Source organism: Mastacembelus armatus, chromosome 14 (assembly GCF_900324485.2).
Source record: "Mastacembelus armatus chromosome 14, fMasArm1.2, whole genome shotgun sequence".
Taxonomy (NCBI): Eukaryota; Metazoa; Chordata; class Actinopteri; order Synbranchiformes; family Mastacembelidae; genus Mastacembelus; species Mastacembelus armatus.
Window position 1 is genome coordinate 14,575,272 of NC_046646.1, and position 24,919 is coordinate 14,600,190.

At 39.8% G+C, this 24,919-nt stretch overlaps 1 protein-coding gene across 1 annotated transcript; it reads right to left on the reverse strand.

Moving 5' to 3' along the window:
• Positions 1-283: 283 nt before the first annotated feature.
• Positions 284-24,418, reverse strand: myo7ab (myosin VIIAb). The gene is made up of 48 exons (XM_026328173.1): positions 24,401-24,418; positions 21,853-21,966; positions 21,589-21,741; positions 20,321-20,505; positions 19,914-20,035; positions 19,360-19,502; positions 18,827-18,940; positions 18,169-18,322; positions 17,919-17,995; positions 17,598-17,717; positions 16,744-16,886; positions 16,432-16,642; positions 15,962-16,097; positions 15,615-15,721; positions 15,339-15,380; positions 14,568-14,705; positions 14,088-14,246; positions 13,476-13,568; positions 13,236-13,330; positions 13,038-13,122; positions 12,659-12,877; positions 11,076-11,393; positions 10,599-10,808; positions 9,973-10,149; positions 9,750-9,839; positions 9,545-9,672; positions 8,854-8,980; positions 8,439-8,558; positions 8,124-8,297; positions 7,661-7,888; positions 6,924-7,094; positions 6,714-6,831; positions 6,502-6,628; positions 5,901-6,070; positions 5,543-5,733; positions 4,985-5,109; positions 4,165-4,322; positions 3,666-3,819; positions 3,061-3,216; positions 2,857-2,962; positions 2,380-2,493; positions 2,159-2,246; positions 1,963-2,069; positions 1,701-1,886; positions 1,242-1,358; positions 956-1,039; positions 692-811; positions 284-376 (listed from the first exon to the last, which is right to left on the reverse strand). The coding sequence occupies exons 1-48, from the start codon at positions 24,416-24,418 to the stop codon at positions 284-286; spliced, it is 6,585 nt and encodes a 2,194-aa protein (XP_026183958.1).
• Positions 24,419-24,919: the final 501 nt, after the last annotated feature.

A 24,919-nucleotide genomic window follows, 5' to 3' on the forward strand; every position in this document is an offset into this window, starting at 1 on the left:
GTTCCATCCATGTGTTCCTTGTGCTATATTGGGAAAATTTTCATTTAAAGGCAATAGGTGAGTTTTAAGACAGGGCCAAAGCATAATAGCAGAAATGAAAACATTGGCATTACAGTGTCACAGTTAACCATCAGTCATCTTTCTCAATAAACTGTGGGGGAACAAGTGTTTTCTTTATATCTATTCACGCTGTGTTTGTGGACAGCTGCATGTGTGTGTATGTGTATGTGTGCATGTGTGTGTAGGCTTTATCGATACGATCAATGAGTTTCCAGCCGTCTGCTCACTTGGTGTTCCCCCGGGAGGTTCGTTGTTTGGTCATTGTCGTCAGCATCTGGCTGATGTAAGAGGTCAGGAGGTCGTCCATTTTGTAGCCCTGAGGAGATTGGTTGGTTTGGGGGGTGGGGTGTTTGTTGACATTTTAAAACATTCATTCATTTTTACTATGGAACGTACTGGCACGTTCCTGCTCATACATGTATATATATATATATATATATATATATATAGTGAACTCCACAATGCGATTGTGTCTTAGAAAATATTTGCTTATCTTTTGAAATATTAAGTATGCTCAATTAGCTGGTAACACCTCATTTTGCTATGTATTATTGGATGTATGGCTGTAAATGTATATTTGAACTTATTTAAACTCTCACATGTATTAAAAAGATACACTTCAGTGGCTCACCAGAGAGGTTTCACACAGGAGTTTGCTGCCTCGGACCAAGTTTCCAATGGTGAGGTGGAAATACGTGTTACCACTGCTCCAGTTGGAGATTTTAGTAAAGGGGTGAGTGGTGAGAAGGTCCTACAGGAAATAAAACAATCTGGATAAGCACAGATTCACTGTCATTTCCAGATAAAGTTCACACACTCATACACACAAAGATCAGCTGAGATTAGAATATAGTCAGATATACCCAAATGCTTAAGTACCCCAGCCTGGACCCACCTTAGACTTAGGATCAATCAGACTGACTCCTTGTTTGTTGATGGCTATCAGGAGCATTTCTGGATAATTTGGATCAGTTGTTTGCTGCAAAAGAACAAAACTGAATAATTCAACAAAACCTTCCACACAGTGTTGTGTTGTGTTGTATGTTCATGCAATGAGTGAAAATAGCCAAATTAAATAATCACTGTATTTGACAAAGAAACCGTTTTTCCAAGTACTTGAAAAAAATGTGTAAGATAAATGATGTCAGATTTTATAAACTCCTGTGATCAAAGGTCTTTACCTTTACTTCAAAGAAGGCTGATCCAAACGTGGGCCACTTGTATATAATTTTGAGGAAAGAGAGTTTAGCTTCTTCTCGAGTCTTCCCTGAGTGCTTGTTAAACAGCGACATGATGGACTGAGAGGGAAACAAAAAACAGCCAAATTAAAAACATTTCTGAACATTCATTTAATTTGTTTATACACTTAACCCTGACATTATAACTTCACAAGTAAAAAAAAAAAAACTTTTCTAGTTTTTGATGAGGGCATTTAAATGTAGTTAACAAAAAAACTAGGATAAATCAGGGATGACATTTTTATTCTACATTTGAGGCCACAAGTTCAAGGAGAAAAATCATCTGCATCACTGAATAATATAAGAATTGAACTCAAATATCTGCCTGACAAGTTAACCTCCATGTGGGAGTGTTATTACTATACCACCTGAAGTGGATTTCACTCAGCTTTTGCAGCTCACCCTCTTCCAGTCCTCGCAGGACAAATGTCGGATCTGGTCCTGAGGGACAAGGTCCTTCAGGATCTTAGAAATATTTTGAAAATGGGATTTATCCTCTTCAAACTTCACCCTGTAGATCAGCGCCGCCAGCTGGTGCACCTCCTCCCTCGAACACTTGTGGTAGCCTCGCTGATACTTTGGCAGCTCCTGCAGAGAAAAAGAGAGTTGCTGTTCACATGATACATGTCTGTGTGAAATTTTCATTTCATATGAGGCCACTTACTTGGTAGTAGTGGAAGATGGAGTCGGCCATTGAGTCTTTCCCTGGCACAGTGTTAGTCCACAGCTTCTTCATGAAAAACACCTGGTAGGTCAGTGAAGGCACTACGCCTATGAGAGACCATTAAAACAACAAAAAAACCCTCAATGAGAATATAAATAAAATCTTAATTTTTTAAGGACAGGCTTATTTTTTTTACCGTCTTTTACGTGTCTGGCTTTCTTTATCCAATCCGTCAGGTGCCTCACAAAGTCGAAGAAGAAGTCACCATCAGGCACACTGATAACCTGGAAAACCAATCACCAACTGATATTGCTGCTCACACAGAGTAGCCTCACAGAAAGAAAGGTCTGTGGACAGCTAGGTTAAGTGGTGAGTCTGATTAAGATGCATAATAATCAGGCTACGATTTCTCTTCACCTTGTCAGTGATCTTGACAAAAAGACTGAAGCCCTCGGAGGATTTGAGCATAAGACGCCCAGAGATGTTGTGGCAGAAATCCTTAGCTTTGGTGCTCGATTCCACTTCAAACACCTGTGAATGTAAAGAAGAAAAAAAATTGTTTTTATGATTTCAAGTCTGGTGAAAGATTACACTGATGGACCACTATTTTCTTCATGAACTCATTCAGAACCCAGAACATCAAAAAAGTTTTTTTTACATACAGGGAGATTAAAATATCTCAATAAGTGCTCACTGTAGACTTTGCAAGCCTGTTTCTTGTGTTCCTGCAGCTCTGCCCTTCATGCAAAAACTGCTCAGATATTTGCTAAAATCTAGGCAGAAGACGATCGCAAGCGGCAGATGTCAATCCACACATCACGATACATTCATTCTTCCATTTTGTTGAAATGCAAAAGGTTAATACCATCAGTTTGGATTTTAGTCGTCACTGACCTCATCAGAATCATCTGGGAAGTAAACTTTGTGGAAGATCTGAGTGGTTTTGTGCTGGATGGCCTCCACCTCCACCAGATGAGGAGGATACTTTCTCGATCCATTTCTATAACAAATGAAATGAATGAAGAAAGAGTATTTAAGAAAGAAAAATTCATAGTGTGTGTGTCTGTATGTGTGTGTGTCTGTGTGTGTGTGCGCCACCTCAAGGCTTTCTGCAGCCGCTGCATACAGTCTGGAGCCAGTGGATAATGTTTCTTTGCCTGCAGGAATTTCTGGACTTGAGGCAGCAGGATGTTACTGGGAGGAAACAAACCAGTGCAGAGCCACAGCAGCTCCCAGCCTTTCTCCTCACTGTACCTACACACACCGCAAACAATGATCTAATGGTTATCAATGATCCAAACGAGTTAATCATTGTATTTCAATTTGTACTTTTCTGTATTTTTATGTTCCAAATTTGACACTGAGCCTCCATGCACAACTTATGACAACTGCATTGTTGTTGTACTGCTGTATTTGTTTACATTTTGTCAAACTAGAGGCATTATATATCTGCAGAATTGTCTATGAGAAGGTCCAGTGTGTTGTGGAAGAACCCGAATCACCCGCTAAACATCCCTGGCAGAAAACAGAACATCTTCCACTGAACGTTCACTTTCCATAATGGGGACCAATGGCAACACCCCGGAAAGTTCAAATATTGTCGATGGAAACAGATGTTATGTAGAAAGGACAAGTTCTATGAGTTTGTCTTCAAAGGTGCTGCTGACCCTACAAAAAAAAAAAAAAAACAATGTCTGACTTACTTGATGTGATTATCAGTAAGCTGTTTGAGAATCTGGCAGAAGATCTCGTCTTTGAGGGGCTCGGCCTTCAGAGCTCCTTCAAAGATCTGATCAGTGAGTTCATTGACAGAGCGCACTCGTTTGGACGGATAGTCGCCCATGTACTTCATCACAGGTACAGCTGCAGTTAAGGACATTAACATAAAACAGGCAGATGCTTTCACTTTGGAATAGTAAAGCAATTGACAGGTACAGAAACGTTGTAGAATTTACTATAATAAAAGACATGTTATTTTTTATTTTAAACAAAAATAGACAAACTTATGCCAAAAGTGACAAGCTTTTAAAAAATAAAAAGTGTTTTCTCATCTTTTATCAACAGTATAAACTAAAATTGTCTTCAGTGCTTACTGGGATTAAGAAAATCGGCTTAAAAACTGTAAGATGGTTAATGCTAACACTAAAACTGAATATCTCAAAAAAAATCCAACATTTCATATACACATCTTGTAAAGGATATCTATGAAGGCCAGGCAGGCCTCCTGGGCAAGCTCCTCATGAACCAGGACTTTCTTCAGCAGAGGCTGTTTGAGAGGCTCCCTCGTGCAGCTCCACAGACGCTCCTTCCCTCGGGCCTTAGAGATCATCACCCTGCTCAGAGTGCTCTTAGGAGGAGGCCTGGAAATATGAGGAAGGCTTGCTAGTAGTGATGAAACACTTCTATTTCTAGGTAACATTCATACATAAAAAGAGCTTTAAGTAGTTTACTATACTCTGGCCATACAAATCAATCATATTTGAAACTTACTGTTTTTGTTTAATGCACTTTAAGTATTGTCAGAGTCGTCTTTTGGCCATAGGTTAGCTAAGAGTCTGCCCTTGTAATGTAGGAAATATAATCATATATATGCATCTTCTGGTAGTGATGCATATCATATGTCATATCAATAATTAAAAGCTGATATAGCAGAAATTACTGTGCAATTTTAATGGCATTGAAATGACGTCATAAGATAAAGTTCATAACATGACACAGACCAGAAGTTGAGTGACGTTTGATAAAGTTGCAATAAAGATATTGCACAAATCACTAGAATTCTTCTTCTTTTCCTTTGGGCTGCTCCCTTCAGGGGTCACCACATCTGCCTCCATTTAACCCTATCCTCTGTATCCTCCTCACACACACCAACTATCCTCATGTCCTCAAAATAATCTAAGAAAAAAGCAGTTCACCACGGGGCATCAGTGGACCTCTTCTCCATAATAGGCACTGAGTGTTCGTATTTGTCTGAGTCTTTGTGATCTTTGTGTATATGCACATGAAGAATTCAAAAGCCCACCTGAAGTAGTCATAGGAGAACTCCTCCAGCGTGTAGGCCGTGGTTTTGTCCTCATTGTCAGAAAGGTTCATCTGGGACAAACTGATGGATTCTCGTCTCTGATCAGGAGTCATTGTCACTAGAGCCTGAGACAGCGACAGAACAAGAGTCAGGAGGCAGACAGAGTGAAAAGTCTGATTATGGATGGCCTTATCTTTTGAGGTGATGTGTAACTAATGACACAACACAAAGACTCATAGTGTTAAAAATTATGTATTCAAAATCATTTAGTCTAGTTTTATGCTCATTTTATAGCCTCCTCAGTACGTTGGCTTAGTTCTGCACTGGCTGCCACCTGCTCTTTCAATTTTCCCTGAAGGTGACACACACTGTTAACAAATACTGATAATGTTAAGCAGGGTGGAGCCGTTATGGCTAATGGCCAGTGGATAAACAAAATGCAACAGCATTTTATTTCAAAATTCATGTGATAATATTCTAATTGTTTGGACAGCTGCATTTATGTAGGCTTAGCCCAATAATCAAAAACCTTCAGGTCATTGTTGAGGTCTCACTCACCACTAGGTCATACTGTGGTCTGGTGATAGTGGGTAGTACATAGACACAGTCTGCAGGGAAGTCTCCTCTCTGTTTAGTCCTGTCGTTGATGCCATGAGCCCAGCCAGAGTTCATCACATGCTCTCCGTCATGTTCATCCAGGATTATTAGATCCCCTTTTAAAAAACTCAGGAATGTGGAATCAACGCCTGCTGTGAGACAAAAGACCATATTAAGTAAATATATTATACAAGTCTGTGGTTCAGTAGATACATATAGAAAAGCAGCAGTTTTACCAAATATACCATCAATCTCCCCCTAGAATGTCCCTAGGCACAAAAAAACAAAAGATGTGTTTTAACCCATCAGTCAAGCTCACCAGGATTGCGACAGTCCAGCAGTCCCACCACATACTTTGACTTTTTCCTCAGACCTTCGAGGAAAGAGACTACCAGATCACGGATGTCCTCTGCATTGTTGGAGGTAAACGTGTACTCGTCTCCTTTAATGGTGGCCAAGGTAAAACTCTGACCCTGGAGTTTACCCCCTCTGGAAAATACAATTTACTTTAAACATATCATTTCCATAAATTTATATCCAAAACACAGACATTATGCAGGTAGCTTGCATAGCAATGAGGAATCCCAATTAAACAAACAATAGTATTAAATAAAAAAAACAGGCAGACTACATTGAGAGCATGACACAAATTAATAACACATTAAAATGCAAGATTATACGCATAAGATACCACAACTCACAAATTATCCTATGAAATTCAAATTGTCTATATGATGCAACACTTTGTGCAAAATACTGCTTTTCCAAAGAGTTTTACAAGTATCAGATTACATTTCTGCGTTGTTGTAACATTCTCCTCTCATCTACACCAGTACATCCTTTGTATACAATGAAAACAGTGCGTTTATAATCACAGCATTTGTAATCATCATCACTTCTAGGATATGGACTTATCATACCTGCTACTGGACACAGCAGTGATCTCTGGGAAAGAGAGCTCCAGAAGGACCTGCTCCTGTTCGTCCACAAAGTAAACCCCAGTCCAGTTCACTGCCACGATCACGTCGTTCTTTGGCAGACTAGGCCCTGTAGACAGAGAGTATCATATTCATGAAAAAGCAAAGATTCATTGTAGCACCTATGACAATCTTCAGTGAGATACTGAACTAACCAGAGAATTTGAAGGCCTCGTAGAAGCGTGAGAAGAGCAAAGGCCACTTTAAACGAGCGAAATCCACCACATCCTCCTTCACCTTGTGCGTGTTCAACCTCCTCTTCGTGTGTAATCCCTGCACAGATTAATTCTACTTAGTTATTGATGCACAATAGCAAGTTGTTCGAAAAGAAAGTTTACTTGTAGGTGACATCTGGGCCTTTTAACCTTTTTGTGGGCGCTGATGATGAGTTGAGCCCACTTCTCTGCAGTCTTTGTTGAGGTGATTTCTCTGTCAGGAATGTAGGAGGGGATGAGGCTGAGCAGGCGATCCTGGAGCATCTCAGAGCCATAATCCACATAGTACTGCTGAGAGGCCAGCTCTGCTAAGTCCTCCTCCTGCAAGGCAAGGCACACAGCACAGAGATGATCTTAAGAAAACAACATTTAATATTGTGATCGATCACTTATATTTTTTTGACCAACGTGTTTTTTTTTTGTTTTCATCCACAGTAATGGTTTTACTGGCAATGTTACTTATCTTACTACTGAAATATCTTAACCATTAGACTGATGGACATGAAATTTGGTTTCAGATGTTCTTGATATGTGATAACATTCAACTTTCATTCAGCAATTTAAAAATCATAGGTGTCTTCTTTCTAATTCTGGGCTTTCATATATGTGACTGATACTCCCATCATCCTTAGCTGTACTTTGTGTTCAGTGCAAATGTTAGCAGGCCAAAACGCTACTTAAACTTAGATGCTGGTATGTCTGATTCTTATTACATTTTTCAACTTTCCAGTCTTTCAGTCTGGGACCCCTGCATACAGCCAAGACTTAACTTTGGCAACTTCATATTCACTGAATTAACAAAATATCCTCACTGCCAGAAGGACCTGTTTATTAAGAAAGACCATTCAAATCAACTGTATATCAAACAAAATGAGTCTGCATCTCACCCTCTCACAGCGGTACTCTCCAAACTTCACCCCTCGGACGATCTGCTGATAAATGAGGTTTGTGGAGACGTAGTCCTCAGAGGGGTTGTGCCATGGGGTGAAGAGCTCCTTTCTGAAGAAAAGCCTCCAGGGGGCATTCCTCTCCTGTGCCCCCTGCTCCTTTGCATACTGCTCACACTGGGAGACAGCGTCCATGACGTGGTCACTGCCACTGCCCAGAGATGACACCTAACAAAGACAGTTTGACAGATTTATTCAGCAAAATGACCAATAGACAGCCATTATACACAACCTCCAACATAACCTAAGATAATTGGCTGTATTTCCTATAATAGGAGTTCACTATTGTGTGCAGTCTATATGTATGTTTAGTTTAATCTAGGCTAACGTATCACTGGGACTTTGAGTCTGGGTGTATGTTGGAGGGTCCAGGGCTCATGATCGTCCATGGTCCTGTCTGTACCTTGTCAAACAGGGCGATGTACAACGAGAAGCCAAATCGATCTCTGAGGTTGAGCTTGTCTGCCAGAGCGTTGCACAGCTCGCTGGCTGTGGTGGCCGAGTCTGCCAGGAGGGTCTTGGTGGTACCATCCATAAATGTCACTGGTAACATGATGGGCTTCTTAGATTTAGTAGCCTGGGGTCCAAAAATTAAAAGGATTCAAACTCACATTTATGATAATACGTTTGAGAATATTCTGCAATAACATAACATTATGTCTTTAAGAAAACATTCTTAAATACTATAACAGCACAGAGGAAGAAGGATGTTCAATACCTGCAGTTCTAACCAAGATGGCGGCTGGGTTCGTGTTCGATTGACAAATGTCCTCCTCAACCTTTCCTCACAATATGGAGCATAACCAGGCGGACCATTTTTCAAAAATGTCCGTAAATACTGGAAACAAAAAGAGACAGGAAAAAAAAAAAAACCCTGACTAGAATAAAACAGATACAGCACACACATACTCTGTTCGAGATCAACAAAAATAAACAAAATCCTGATGTTTTTTTGTTGAGTAAATGGGATCAAAGTCATCACAACAGGCTAATGATCCAAATTAAATAGTCACAAAATGCACTTTGACCATTTAGCTAAACATTCACCTGGCTCAATATTGGCTAGTCTGAATTCCACAAGTAAAAGTATGTTGGGTGGTATTCCCAGCAAAAGTGAATTAGTAGTTTCTTACCTTCACAAACTTTTCAGAGGGGGCGAAGCAGCCCACGCAGAGAGACAGCAGGATCCATCCTCGGGCGTGGCTGCTCTTAGACGGATTCTGTGTGAGCTGTTTGCAGAGCTGGCAGTAGATCTCATCCCTGAGAAAGAGAAGAGAGAAATAACAGCTGCACAAAGCCAGGCCTTGTACTTATCAAACTGAAAAGTGCTTTAAAGAAACAACTTAGTAAAGAAAAAAGTTTCTTGTTGAAGGAGAAGAATAAAGCACACACATCAAGAAGCTTTCATTTACAGTGACGTGTAGGTGATCACATGACTAATCACATAGAAGAACACAGTATAGCATGGAGTTCTCACAGTGAGCCACAATACCATCGTTCAAAAATGAACACAGGGGACCTCTAAGCTGCAAACCTGCCCACGTTGGCTGCAAATTTCAATAGAGCTATTTGGGAAATGGGTGTAAACACTTTAGCTTCACTCCACTTACAGGCCTGAATTTTTACTTCTAAAATAAAAGAAAACATATATCGAATAAATACATACATTTTGAGAGATCAATAGCATGAAATTTATACATTCAGTGGACTAATGGTGGGGTGATAGACTTCTTTACACCTTATTAATTTACATCAAATAACAAACCAGTCTGAATTTTATGAAAGGAAGTTACAACACTAAAACTGCTGCTGCTCATTGGTCACCTGAGGGCGGGCCGCAAGATGCCGTTGCCGATGATAAAGTGAAGTTTCTCCAGGTTGGAGGTTGGTCGGTCCTCCAGCATGCTGTTCCCCTGGAGGCCATAGTCTCCTTCTGTCAACCGCCTGGTCACCTGCCACAATAAAAAGAGATATATTAACAGAAATGTTTGGTGAGTACTTCAGAGGCTCTTTCTGGGTTAAATCTCACCTCCTCAGTGATCTTGGATTTCCTCTTCAAGGTGAGAGACACAAGCTTATGCCTGACGCTGTTCCTTTTCTGACTGTCTATGGAGCTGTTCTGTAAACACAGAGGTAAGATGGCACTGACATTTTGACGAGCAAACCATCACTAGTTATTATTCTCCTTCATGATGCTGCAAAAATCCTCAACGTGCATTCGAAACAGCATCTTTCTGTGAATTTCCTCTCACCTCTCCATCCACCTGCAGCTCCTGCAGCTCCCTCTTGTAGGTCCTTTTGCCAAGTGTTTCATAGATCTTGGTCATAACAGGGATCTTTTCACTGCCATCATTAATGACCAGCTGGCACTTGGGCTCAGGGAGGTCTCCCATGAACCTTAAAACTGTGATCCACACGGCTAACGCGGCCTGGGGGACATTTAAAACAGCAGCAAGGTGAGTGATAAATCATTTTAATTAATCCTTCATTTTGTGACTGATGTAAAATACAATGATACTTTTTAAGCAATATAAATGGGGCCATTGGTCACATCAGGCCTCATCTACTCTTCAGCATCTTATATAGAAGAAAATATGCCACTTTTATTCACTTTGCAAGTTTGATAAATGTTCAAAACAAATAGTATCTTTTGATGAATAGTCTGACCTTTGGAAAACAGACATTTGCTCTCTTGCAAACAATCAGATGAGAAAATTGATATTGCTTTGAGAAGCTGCATAAACTGGGTATCAATCTTCTCATCTGTCCCTCGACCAAGAAGATTAATTCTGTTTCTCTAAACAATTGTCTCCAACAAATAATGTGAACAGCTGGGAGGTAAAGGGGGCTTTGAGTTTGAAACCAAAAGTCATCTCACCATCTGATCTCCTTCATCCTCGTGAAAAAGTAACGGTTGTTTCAGCGGTCGTCTGATGTAGGTGTGAGTGGAAACGCCTTGAAAATAGGTGGCTGCAAATTTGGAGAACTTGTACTCAGACAAATCCTCCTCTTCCTCATCAGGCAATGGCAGAGCTTCATTCAGCACCTCTTCTTCAGCTTCCTCACCACCAGGAGTGTTCTCCAAGTCCTGAGTGGGAGGAACATGTCATAGTATGCTATTTCTGCAGTTAGCATATCAAAATATTAACATACTTTACCATTTTGTACTTATCTACACATTGGTAAAGTTGCAACATGTGTGATGTTAAAGGTTCCTCAAACGTCAATGTTGCAAAAGCATTGATAAAAATGAAATCAAATTAAACCAGCACAACAAATTGGGTACTGGAAGTTTTAATCAGACATGTATATTGCCGACAAAACAAAACAAATCCAAAAAAACACAAAGCCATACTTCAAACCCAGTTGGTGCTTGTCCATCCTGATTGGGTAATGGCCCAGAATTCCCCAGGAAACCAAACATGCGGTCGACCATGTCTGAGTGGTCCACAGGCTGCTCCTTCTCTCTCTCCATCTGCTCCAACAGCTCCTTCTTCCTCCTGGCCTCCTCCTTCTCCTCCCTTTCTCTCTCCTCTTGCTGTTGGACCAGTTGTACGAGCCGCTCCTGGTGTTTCCTCTCGGCCTCTGCCTTGGCCCGCCGAGCCGTCATCTGGTTACACAGCTGCTCCTCCTCGGCCATGCGCTGGCGCTCGGCCTCCAGGCGATGCTGCAGCTGAAAGGGGAGGTGAGAGGGAAAACAGATTATTACTTAAATCTAAGGCAGAAGATCTGAGGGAAAACATTAGAGATTCAAACCGAATAAACTTTCTTATTAGAAATCTAAGAGATTAATCTAAGAAACGCACATCTAGACAACATTAATCAATATAAATACAGTATTCTTTAAAGCTGATCACAACTGAGAATAATTTTACCTATTTACAGGGGCATACAGTCAATGCTACAGCAGAATAAATCTAAATTTCTACCCACTAACATGACGAGCAACCAATAAAAAGCGGTGCAGAGGTGATTAAGTGATAAAGACAAGACAAAAAAAAAAAAAGTACAACATGTAACAGCAGCTGCCTCTGGGCCGTACTCGAACTGCTCTACCCCTAGCTCACCCACTTGACTTCTTCACTTCTTCAGGTCACTGGAACTGCAGACTTGCTTGTGAACTTATTTGATAGTTCTCCAAAAGCTATTTATAACTGATTGATTTAATAACAAACTCAGATTAATCAAACATTCACAATTTATTCAAAATTGTCTTTCAAAACAGGAAAAAAAGAAATATGCAGCAATGGAAAACACATTCCTCAAAGTTCACACATATCTCCATGATTTAACAGACATGAAACCAGAATAAAACAAACTTATTAAAAAAATGTATAAAATAAGGCTTTATGGTGACATATCTTAGGCCCTAAGTAATTATCAGATAGAAAATGGCTTGAATATATTACGTATAATATATAAATAGAACAATAATTTAAAAAATAAAGAAACCAAACTCAACGCATTATTTTAAAATCCCAAAATGAAGGGAAATGGAAAATTAGTTGTACATGTATATACTGGTGGATCTGATTTTTGTTGGAGAGGTTGTAGCCTTCAGAGGGACTGAATATGCTCTGGGATTACCCCTAACTCTTATTATTAGCAAAGCATTCAATAAGAGATCAGCTTTATTACAGGTAATGATTTGACTGCAAATCCAGTATGTTATTCTTCCTCTTTCTCCACTTTAATGATCCATGCTGCTATTTAACAACAGATCTACAAGTTGTTAGTGTTAAGTTAGAGAAGTATCCTATAGTATCGAGTCATGGCATTACACGAACAAATATAGTAAAGGCTTTATAGTTTTTTTCAGTCAAATCAAACATGTGATACCAGTTTTCTCCATGTCTGCCTTCAACACAAATGTCCCTTTCTTTCTGGCATGTCAACCACATGATATAAGTAGCAGTAGTAAATATAGTAACTATTTACCTCTGCCCTGAGCCTCTGACAGAAGCGTCTGGCTATCATGCCCCTGGTGTAGGCCTGGATGGTCAACACGGCACGAAGACGCCGCCAAAAAGTCTGCCGGATGAGGAAACCACGGCAACGGGCTTGGATGAGAGTAACACGAAAGCGAGTCATCTGGTAGCTTCTGCAGTACTTTCTTGACCTGTACACAGCCTGGAGGCGCAAGAAGCCAGAAAGAATCTGCAGGAAAGAAAATAGTTTTAAAAGTGAGGTGTTATTAGCACGGTGCCGACCATTAGTGTGATTTGACCACAGCTCATAAGAACAAGTGCTGTCAGTGTGTGTTAATGACGTGTTAATGAAGAAATACAAATGTACATTCATTATTTAAAGGACTCACAATTTGGTAATTCTTCCTGCACTGATAACCCCTCCACATCTTCTGGATAAAAGTCACAGCGCTCCTCAGTCTGAGAAAGTTAGTCCTAAAAGAATGATGACATAGAAATGCCTGATTTATAAGAAATATATATACATTGATAGACAAAGCCTACAAAATAAAGCTTTGCATAGAGCTCCGTCCTAGGAAGTTTGTAACCTCTCTTTAAGTCCGCGCACAGCCTTCTGGATCAGGATGACCTTGTCAGTAATGGCCTTGTCTCTCTCAACCTCCAGCTGCATGTCGTGGTGGTCCTGACAAAATAAACAAATAAATGAGCAGGGACAACACAGTCAATATAATAAACTACAACTTCTAGTGGCTGATCATGATGGCATTAGCCACCAACATGAAGACAAATTTACTTTTCTTTTTCACATTAAACTAATGATGCACAACCTTTAGGAAAATCTTGGTCTTTCCAATCTGCCAGTCATCATGTTTCCCCAGTCGTGCCAGGACTATCTGCTGGCAGGTCCCTCTCAGGTCCCCCTGGGAGGAGCAAGAACTATGTAAAAATGATAATTCCCAGACCAATACTCAACCAGACCAGCATCAATCGTCTCCCTCTCCAAAATTAAGCAAATATTTCCCAGGATATCAAACTATTCTTTTAAACGGTCAGTTCACACAAATTACAACACTGAAAAAAAAATCCATCCATTCTTTATACTGGTTAGTTCAATTCAGGGTCATGTTGTGTTGGAGCCGAGCACTCACAAAGACCCCAGGTTCAAATGGGATGTGAACGTTTTTACACACAAAAAAAATCCCTGACATATGTCTTTCTCCTTTTTATTGTCCACTTGTTTAATAGTAAAGCTTTCACCCAGTTTCTAATGTAGTGGCAGCAGAAATTTAAGTTTAGACCAAAAACATGTCTTAGTCTAGAATGAGTGAACTCACCCTTTAATAATGACACTGGCAGTGCATTTCTCAACAGGTGTAATTAGGACTATAGAAGACAACTAAGACAGAAAAGTTAAAGATGTCAATAACTGGGTTATTAACCTGAATGTGGGCAGGTTTGACACCAGGTAGGAGAACTCGGTAACGGTCCACAAACTCAGCAAAGGAATATCTGATGGGATAACCAGCTCGCCTAATCCGGATGGTTTCCATCATGCCGGAATAGCGCAGCTGACGAATACACAGCTCTCTGTCAAATAACTGAGAAAAACCACAGAAGAACCACCATTAAAATTAAAGGTCAAAGAAAAACAAACATGCTACCACACAGTGAAGTGCATGTAAGAAGCAGTGTGTCCAGCTATTTAAAATTACAAATGAGCAACTATGTCTGTATGTAACAGAAGAACAACAAAACTAAAACATGTTTTCATTGGGAAAAAACACATGCTTTGTGAGTATAAGCAAATCCTACAAAGCAAACTAGAACCTGTGCTTGAAACTGGAAAAGTCTAATATGTACAACAAAACATATACAATACTATGCAGGAAATGACACACACACGCACAATTTGCACCCACCATAGGTTTCTTAAACTCGTTGGGTTTTATACAGCGAACGAAAAATGGTTGACACACGCTAAGTGTCCTCATCAGCATCTCCAGGGAACGTTTGAACTGGCTGCTCAGCGTGGGAGAGCGCTTCCTTGTCTCAACACCCTGCAAACACACACACAGTCCTGATTGTTTCAGACATATAGTTATCATCACTATTCCTCATTGTATCTGACTGTTTTCTGCTTTTTGTCATATATACACCTTCATAGTATTACTATCTTTCACAGAGTGACTCCAAATAAAGACATTCCTCCTTTGGGAGTGGCCCAGACAGAGCCCATCGTGCACCAAGAATATGGCTGAACATGGTGAAAATACATTGTTACTACTGCACACAACAAAAACAAAACAGGAGGCAATACAAAATCTCTGACAGCGCTCTTTTCAGTGATTCTTTGAATAAAGCCAAATAGAAAATTTGACAGGACTTCCTGTTTCAGAAGTGTTTTCATTTCCTTCAACCACACAAGACTTTGCCCCTGGTTTGCTATGTAGTGAAATACTGCATGTGAGGACTGAAAAGCATCTGTCAGAGAGTTTAATTTTCATAATCATAACACAAAATTTTATCAAATCAACACATTTCCTCCCTCTGGTTTCTGCAGACCTGTGGCGTAAAGAGGAGAGCTTAAAGAAGCGGGGACGGTGGTAAATGGAGGTGCATCAGATATTTGGGTTCATGGGTTCAACACACAGGGTTTGAGGTACCACATGTTGCTGAAGGCCATTGATTACCTTGGGAGCAGGGGTGCTGGGCTGCTGATAGCCACACAGAAACTGATGTCAGTGGAACACACAGAGGAAACAGAGAAGAGACAGCTGAATGTCTCTGAACGAGGCAAAAATTACCACTGACATTTTCACCTCCAGACAGCAACACTTAATTGTAATAGCAAAAGTAAAAATATAGGAGGTAAAAAAAAATATTAGTCCACAATTATAGCATTCATGCAAGTATTCATGTGCATTTCATGACAAGCAAAATCTAGAGGTGTTATTTGTTGATCGCACCATGGCCACATCAGCCTGGAAGATCTGCTTGATGAACTTGTTCTTGGACGAGTGGACGAGCTGGATGATGTCAGTGTGGAGGCTGTCTCGGTTCTTCTCCAAGAACCCTGGAGGAAGGCAAGATGGAGTGAGAGAGACTGTATGAATGATTTCCCACTTGCAGTTTGGTTCATTTGTAACACTTATAGTTGTTATGTTTGCCTAGAACTGGTTTGTAGTGTGCTATAAAACATTTAATTATTTCAAAAGTTATCAAAAAAGTCAGTGGTCATGGAAAAAGCATAAAACAAAGCATGAAAACATGCCAACAGGCAGCAAATTGAAAAAGACTGATTTAAAGAACACACCTCTGGTCTCATAATGCACCACACCGGCGAAGTGTTGGATACCAAACTGGGTTTCATAGCTGTTTTTTGGAGGGATGTAGTTGCAGTTGAGCTTGTGCTGTGAATTGAGCTTATACAACATTGTAGCATCGGTCCCCTGAAAAAAAAAAAAAAGACAAAAAAAACAAGAATCGATCTTAAAGCAGTGCAAACTACAGACTCTTATTTTCCAGGACATTTCATCAGCATAAGTCTGGTATGTCAGATGGGGACCTCATCCTGGGACTATTTCCACCATAGAAAAGTCTCCTTCTAAGAACTAAACATCCATCACACGGTACAATCAGGAAGATGTCTGATCAGTCCTAAAGTCAATCTGCAGCATGACAACAACCCCAAACAAAGAGCTATTGTCACTGCAAGAAGGAACAATGAGTCCAATGATAGCATGGTGGACAAAGGACAGAGCCTTATCTTATATTATTATTAACCTTAGGGAACTTGCTCTCTTCATCAATGAGGGAGATGATGTTCATGGGTTTATTAGCAATCATATCCAGTGCATCCTGGTTGTCTGTGAACTCAATGTGCTGCCAGCTGATGTCCTCCAGGTTGTACTCCTCCTGCTCTAGTTTGAAGACATGGCGAACAAAGAACTGCTGCAGGTTCTCGTTTGCGAAGTTGATGCATAGCTGTTCAAAACTACAATGAAAAAAATCAAAGAAATCAAGGAGGTGGTGTGTGTGGCTGTGTTAGAGATACACTTGACACTGCTTCTGATCAAACCAAGGAGTATAACTGACCTGTTGACGATGAAGTTCTCAAACCCAAAGATATCAAGCAACCCGATCGACCTGCGTAGGATGTTACTCTCACAGGACGGCGGCCTGTATATGGCAGCATTGATTTTATCCACAATCCAAACAAAGAGCCTGCCGTAGATCCCCTACAAAATAAAACTCAGTCAGTGAAAAACAAAAAAGTCAATAAATATAAAGCCCTTCTGTCTTCAACATTTACTGACTCAAGTTTGCAAACAATGTCATGAGGAGGCCCACCAAAACATTTCCTCACCATAATGCAGGGACGAGTGCAGAGAATCCAAGCTCCTACTAATCTTTTCAGTATATATAATAAAGGATTTAGTTCATGTGGCATATGACTATATATCCAACAGATGTGACCAAAGAGTACTTTTATTTTCTTGTTATGTTAGAAATATCTAAGACTATTCACACAAATTTACAAGAAAAGTCTGAAAAAATGGTAGGGGTGCAGGACTGAAAAAATATTTTAAGCATTTAATGGACAAAATGATTAAATGATTGATTGATAGCTACACTGCAGACTGTGGTAAGTAGTGCGTGCGCTCTGTTGCACCTGTAGCTGTACTCCAAAGTGATATTACGTTGCACTGAAACACCATGGAATACAAATCTGCATCAATACAACAATGAGAAATTAAATCACTGGAGGTAAAAAAAAAAAAAAAAAAAAAAAAAAAAAAAAAAAAAATCAGGACATTTAGTTAAGTTCTTCCTCAAAGATCCTGAAAGCATATTTTCAAGTTCTTTCTGAGAAAAATGGAACACAGGTGTACACAGTGCCCTGCCAAAAGACATGTTTACATGTGAGGTTTCTGTATTTGTGTCAGTACTTTGACAAAGGCATCCCTGACATCCAGGCCTTGTTCCACACTGAGAGGCGTAGCCACACTTTCACCACGTGTGATCAGGGTCCGTGTTGTCAAACACACCATCACATCCTTCGCCTCCACCTATAGTACACAACCAGCAGCATTAGACGAATGAGGAAACACTAGTGCTGGACAAAAAAGCAGTTTCACCAAAATACCAAACTTATAGCATCAATTACTGTGATGAATGTGTTATCACATGCATCCCTGCATGTGACCCATCACTCACAAACACACTAGACCAATATCTGACCAGACCAGTGTGCATACAATCATACACACCTCCATAAGTGAGGCAGCAGTAACCAGGTCAGGAGATCTCACAACCACACAGGCATCCAGATTGTCATAGGTCCGAGCTGAGGGAACAACAAGAATCATTGTTTGACTTCTCTAATCATTGTACTGTGTACTTACTATGGGGTTTTATTTTTTCCACAGACACAATTTTATGAAAAACTAAACATTTTTCAATCCAGTACATCACTACCACTAGCTAACACTATCAGACTGTGTGTGTAGTGTGATCTACCCTCAAATCTCAGGTTGCCCATGTGCAGGATGGCAGCCAGCAGCTTGGAAATCTCCCAGTTCTCTGTCTCAGTGAACATGAGGACTTTCATGGCTGACAGGATGCTGGCGTAATCAGTAAGGTCGTCACGGCCATCACACTCGGTACAATTACCCTGGACGGCAGGGGGACAGAAATTTAGGTTATCATGTTTATTAGCTAAGGAGAGGCTCTGGAAGCAGCACTACCATTCAGTGGACTGTTGCTAGATGCTTCCATTTAAAAATAGCAGGGTAGTTGCTGTATGCTGCTCTTTTATGAAGATGAGAAAGGTCTCCTAATGTACCTAATGCAATATCAATTTGCCAAATTAACCACAGTTTTTAGTTTTGCTAAGTGAGGGAAAGAACTTTCACTCCTACAACCTACTGTTTCTAAGTCAAGAGTATTACTAACTAGTTAGTGACCTCACCTTTGAATATGAAAAGCAGATGTCCAGTGAGGACGTGTGGAAAATATATATTTTTTATATTTTTTTAATTTTATATTTTCTAACAACAAACAGCTGTTTACAGATCCAGACTCCAGTTTATTTTATAGAAGTTCAGTAATTATCCAATTTATCAGTCACAACATGGATATACAGTATGAATGGTCTACTTCACAGCTATAGACTCACCATGGTGAGGTAGGAGTAGTCTGTGGCGAGGCCCAGACCCAGCTTAGCTTTCAGCTCTGGAGCCATTCCCTTCAGCATACAGTAGAAAACATGATAATTCCTCTCATCTGGAGCCTGGAGGAAAAAGGAGTAGTGAGGAAAGAATGTGGAACAAATCATGTACAAATCCAAGTTTATTATTTGTTTAAATATGCAATATACAAATATTATGTCAGCCTTAAGAGTCAGGGTAATAACAACAACACCTTGTATACAAAGGAGGTTTTAGGATTTAAAATATTCAAAACAAAAAATAGAATTGCGAGCCCTTTCCTATAAACTTCATTTTGGATGTGATTTTGGACCATTTTACAACAAACTACCAACACATATGCTGTATGGACCCTTTTCTGATTAAATAATAAAGGAAACTACTTCCTCATATCCAGACAATATATTCAGTATTATATTAATTATGGTAATTTAATAATACAAAACTGTACAAAAAAGACCTAAAGTTTCTGCTGTTTTTTTAGTGACACTAAATGTCTCACCTGTCGACACACTCGAGACTTCTCCAACAGGTACTGTTCTATCTTAGCGCCTTCAATGGCCCCTCGCTTGTTGAAGTGTATATCTATATACTTCCCAAAGCGACTGGAGTTGTCATTACGAATCGTCTTGGCATTGCCAAAGGCTGAAACAACAAGGATGGGAGTCAAGTAGCAGCAGAGGATATGACAGTATAAAGACATACTGGGGTAGTTTGATTGTATAAACGGACTGACATTACAACCTGTGCACACTGGACATACCTCTTCTGATGATGAAGATCATGTAATATGATCTAAAGCTCAATAACAGACACTAAATGGCACATATAGAGAAACGATTTTCTCAACAGCTGGTCCAAAGATGAATCTTAGGACAATTCTGTGCAAAATCTGCTGAGGATCATTTGATACACGTGAGAACTGCTAACCTTGTGTTAAGACAATAGTCTTCTTTTGACATCTGTGTCCTGATTTGTATGAGCATTTGTGAAAACAGAAACCAGAGTATGAGAGAATTTTTTTTGTGCAGTGTAAAAACAACACAGCTGACTGACCTTCAAGGATGGGTGTGGCCTCCAGGACTTGCTGCTCTATCCAGGAATGTTGACCGCTGATGGCTGCGAGGAACTGCAGAATCAGCTTTGTACTCTCTGTCTTCCCTGCTCCAGACTCACCACTGCCACATGGAGAGAGCAGTACAGGCTCATACAATACACAGACATACTAATTTAATTACCAATGGTAGTGAAAAGAGCATACACAACTAGATACATTAGAAAACTGACAATACAAACTGCTACTTAAAGCATTTAACTCCACCTTGAACTAAAGACTCATAACTTAAAAGACTGGTACTTGTGTTTGAATTGTTCTATCGGTACAGTTCCTAGTTGTGTGTGAATGGTGTTTCTGCATCATTTTGACCATTCTGCATGTGTGCACACACATACTGTACACAGACCTAATGATGCAGCACTGGTCCTTGTTGTTACGCTGCATGTTGAAGTAGCAGTTGTCTGCTATGGCGAATATGTGCGGTGGCATCTCTCCAATCTTCTTGTTGGTGTAGAGGCGGATCTGGTCTGCAGTGTAGATGGGCAGCAGCTGGTAAGGATTGACTGCTACCAGGATTGAGCCTGTGTATGTCTGCAAAACCCCCAAAACAGAAGAGCTTCAGACTTTAAAAGGACAAAGTCATAGCAGAATATCATGCCTCTCAAAATATCCCCCCTGCCTTTCCAAAAACCCTAGTTTTAAATCCAGATTTAAAATTTTTTTAACAAGCAAAAAAAACATTACAGAACTAACTAGGACACTCTCTTAAATAAACACCAAATTAAAAGGAGCCTGAGCTATTAAGCAGCAACTACCAGACAATATCCACCATAACCCTGTTAATAAGCCTGTCTGAATAAAGCTCGTACACGGGTGTGATCAGGCGCAGTGTGCCACAGATTAGTTCAGTCTGGGTGAGAAGAAGCTGCACATTAAATTCCCTTAAACCCTGTTACCAAACTAAACTGATTTTGGGTCAGTGTGTGTTAAAACGATGATAATTATTGATGAATGTACTGAGCATTTTATTAATTACTTCATTCATCATTTGATCTGTAAAATCTTAGCAAACTGTGAAAATCTAACAATCACAAGTTTCTAAAATGCATGGTGTCTTTGATAGTCTTGTATGAGACCCAAAGATATTTAGTTTTTTTAGTATAAAACCAATAAATGTTCACATCGGAGAAAGCTGAACCAGCGTTTCTGTCATTTCTCTGAAAAAAAATATTCAAACTATTGTTTGATTTTACATGCTTTGTAAACTGATGGTTAATTTTTGTCACTTTGTCACTTCATTAACAATTTGTTGTTATGTAATAATGAAATCTAGAAATCATAATTATAAGATCCTCAGTATTTTCTTCAGTGATTTTGAGTGCACTTCTGTGGAAACCTCTGGTACTCTGGAGTGAAGGAGTGGGATGGACACCTTCTGTTTTATTTATAGTAAGATAAACTGAAGGTACAAGTAAACAGCTTAACCTGAATAAGGATTTTACTGGGCTGTGGCCAATAGCATGTAAATGTGGTCAGTGAGTAACAGTCTTGGAAGTCACAGAAACACCTTTCTTTCTAGTCCCTAATAAACTACAGGTGACTAAAAAGATTTCGTTTGTGTGTGTGTGTTTTTTTTTTTAGAAGGGCCATAGTGCAGTTAGAAGGGATACTAACATAGATGACACGTTCGTTGTAGCGGATGAGCAGGTTGCGGAGGATGCCGGCTTCATTGAGGTCACCCAGACGGATCATGTCCTCTACCCCATGGATGGAGGTTGGGTGCATGGGCTTGATGTTGGTGGCATTCTGAGGTGAAATCCAGTGTTCCTGTATAAGTGTGGAAATAAGCACAAATAAATCTGGAAAATAGCCTACTATTTACTCAGCGTGTACAGGTAATAACAGTACATGTTTCTTCCCACTTTGCTGTTGACCTACCCGGCCTTCATCATCCAGAACCTGGATCTGTCCAGAGTCGCACAGTTTGACCACAGCTCCCACAGGAACGTCAAACTCTCGGCCCGTTTTCAGGTCCAACCACACATAGTCCCCCTGGATAATAAAACAGTCGGGTTAAATTCAGCTTCAACTCACATTTAAAGCTGCCAACTTAACTTTTTACATTACAATGTCAAAAATAAATTGGATGCGTGAAACGACATTTCTGTAGTTGTTTTTGAGCATTTAATTCATGACTTTCAACCTAATGTTTCACCCAATGAGAAGTTTGATAAAGAAGCAAAACCATCTTATAGAGAAAATCACATTTATATGGAGATATTTTAATCGAGTTACTGAGAAAGAAAAGCACCAAAATTATTCAACTTGTTACTAGTCACATGCATTGTGATGTTTGTTCTTCTACAGTCTTTCATGTTCCTGTGATCATTTCGTTCCTATGTTGAATAACTAGGAAATATCAAAGTTGCATCACACACCTAAAGTTGCTTTGCCCACTTTCTCAGCTGCCAGTTCTCTGAATTGAAGGATTTAGTCTGAAAAAGGCTTAAACCTGACCCCTTTGTCCACAAAGGGGATGATGTAACCCCTGACCTTAAAGCTTGATGTTGTGTGGGTCAACATGTAAGCCTGAGAGGTTTAATTTTACCAAAGAGGAGCTCAATTCCTGATTTTATCTTTTAAGTGTCAATCCGCTGAAATCCATGCCTGTGAATTGTTTGGTGCCATAGAAATAATTTCATGTTACAGGTTATGTACAAAGAAGATGAATTTCATTGAGAGTTGCTGATTTCAGGACAGACTCAATTTGCATGTTTGTACCAAAAAGTAATGAATTAAAATTTTTGTGAAGAACACATGGGATAGCTTACCATTTGATATTATGAATATGTATATAAAATTCAAAATCAATCAAAATTTAGCTATGAGAGACTGTGTGAGGGGCCGTCATGTCCAACAATCCTGCTCTGTGGTGTAGCCAGACCCAGAGGATGCAAAAGGCATTTCACCAAATAAAGCTATAACTTGGAGCAGGGTCACTCAGGAAATCAGCAAAGTTACTACATTTCTTCTGCTGCGAAAAAGGAAGCTCCTGATAAATCTGCTAAAGGTCAAGGTATTTCAGTCTGGCAGATTGGCTGATCCACTTTGGTAGTGTGGCTAAAAAGGAGCATATACACTTTGCCAGATGAAACCAGTTTTTACTTTCCAATTGTGTCTTTTTCAAGTTTTTAATCCTGTTAAAAAAATACACCAGAAAAACAGCTTGATCAAAAGTATGTTGTTTTTGTAAGATTTTGTAATCTTCTGAGAATGAAAAATTGGTGCACTAGAAAGTTTGGTCGTGATCTGACCATGAAACTGATACAACTCTAACAACCATAGATGCTTTTGGCCTCTGTACACTATAACACAATAACTTGCTTGGTAATGTTTAGATTGTTAATGAAAGAATGTCAAAAATCATTTAATGTTCCTTTATATGCCACTTTCTAAAAACACCCACACCTACGGTTTGTTAAGATGCTAAACGTAAGGAGGCTGTTGGACAATTTCTTCTAAACAGAAAACACTGCGGCACAATGTTCAGAGTCCACCTCTACAGACTAGACAGTGACCTTAAGGATGCTAGTTTTGCTTCTGTTTAATGACATCAAGATGACTCCAATCGGATGAGATTCATAGCTGAGGCTCTAAGCTGAGATTGAAACGGCGTAGCGTGTCTGAGTCATGCTCTGCAGGACTCTGGGGGGTAAAAGACACCAGGATCTAGTTGTTGAAGAAAAACTACTTATGGCCTAATACTGTATGGGATAATTATGTCCTGTACTTTTAGGACTGAAGCTGGCTTCTCTTTCATTTGGTGACCTGGTATTGAAAGTGCTCAGATCCTTCTTTTTAGTTACATTTTTACTGCACATATAAACTTGACCCCATTTGTTTTGATAAACACTAGAAAAAGTAAAGCATGCTGTTTTAAGATACTAACAATAAAAGGCATATCTGCCTGCTGTGTTGCTTGTACATGTGTTTTTCTGTAATTTGCAACCAAACCGAGGATTGTGTTAACACAAATAACATTTTTTTTTAAAATTTAGACTCACTAATTGTACCCTGCTGCTCCTTTAGATCCATATCTTCTGCGTAGATCTGAGTTGTAGCATCATGTGTACGTATGTGTATATGGTCATCACATGAATATTTAGGAGCTTTTCACTTTAAAACAAATCAGCTATAAGTATTAAACTACATGAGAAGAATGAGGAGCTTGCTCTTCACATTTGAAAACAAAGTATCATTATTTCAAAGATTACTGTGCAGTTTACATGGTCAATTTGACACTGTGTTTTTTAAGCATAGCATTTTCTCTTCATTTGATTACTGACAGTTTGAGCAGAGACTCATTGTAAACACTGCACGTTCTGTGCAAGAATGAAAAGCTTGACAGTCGCAGCAGCAGCTAAGGTGAGCAGGGCTTAGTGGAAAAATACTACTACGCTGATCGAGCCCTTTCTACATGACCTACCTGCTGCAGAATGACCATGGTTCAGCCTCGTGTCGATTCCAGGACATCAGAATTCACCACGTGTGGCCTCTGCAAAGGAGATGAGTTGTAGACATCAATAACCTCGAAGAACAAACTTACTCCTCTTTTTCTTGGATTATACATGAGACAAAGACTAAAGAGGCTGAAATCAAAGCTTTGTAGTAAACTGTGGATCATCAAGTGTATTATTATTAGCCCACACTGCTAAGAACATGTTTCTGCTGTGATAAAGATTAAGGAATACAGTATTTTCAATACAGTTATTGCCCTCAAAACTTAGGTTGGACAGGCAGCGTGCAGCTGCTTGCTGTTGCCATACAGCAAAGTTTATCAGAGCTGCAGGGTGGCGGGTGGGGGGGTCGATATAGATTCTGCCGTGGGCTGTTAAAGGATTACTTGGATTCCTGGAGCTAATCCCATGATTTAAGTATGAGGCATAGTTATGATTGCTGGTTCATTCCACCACCACTTAGCAGCCTTTACTTCGCGACCATGATC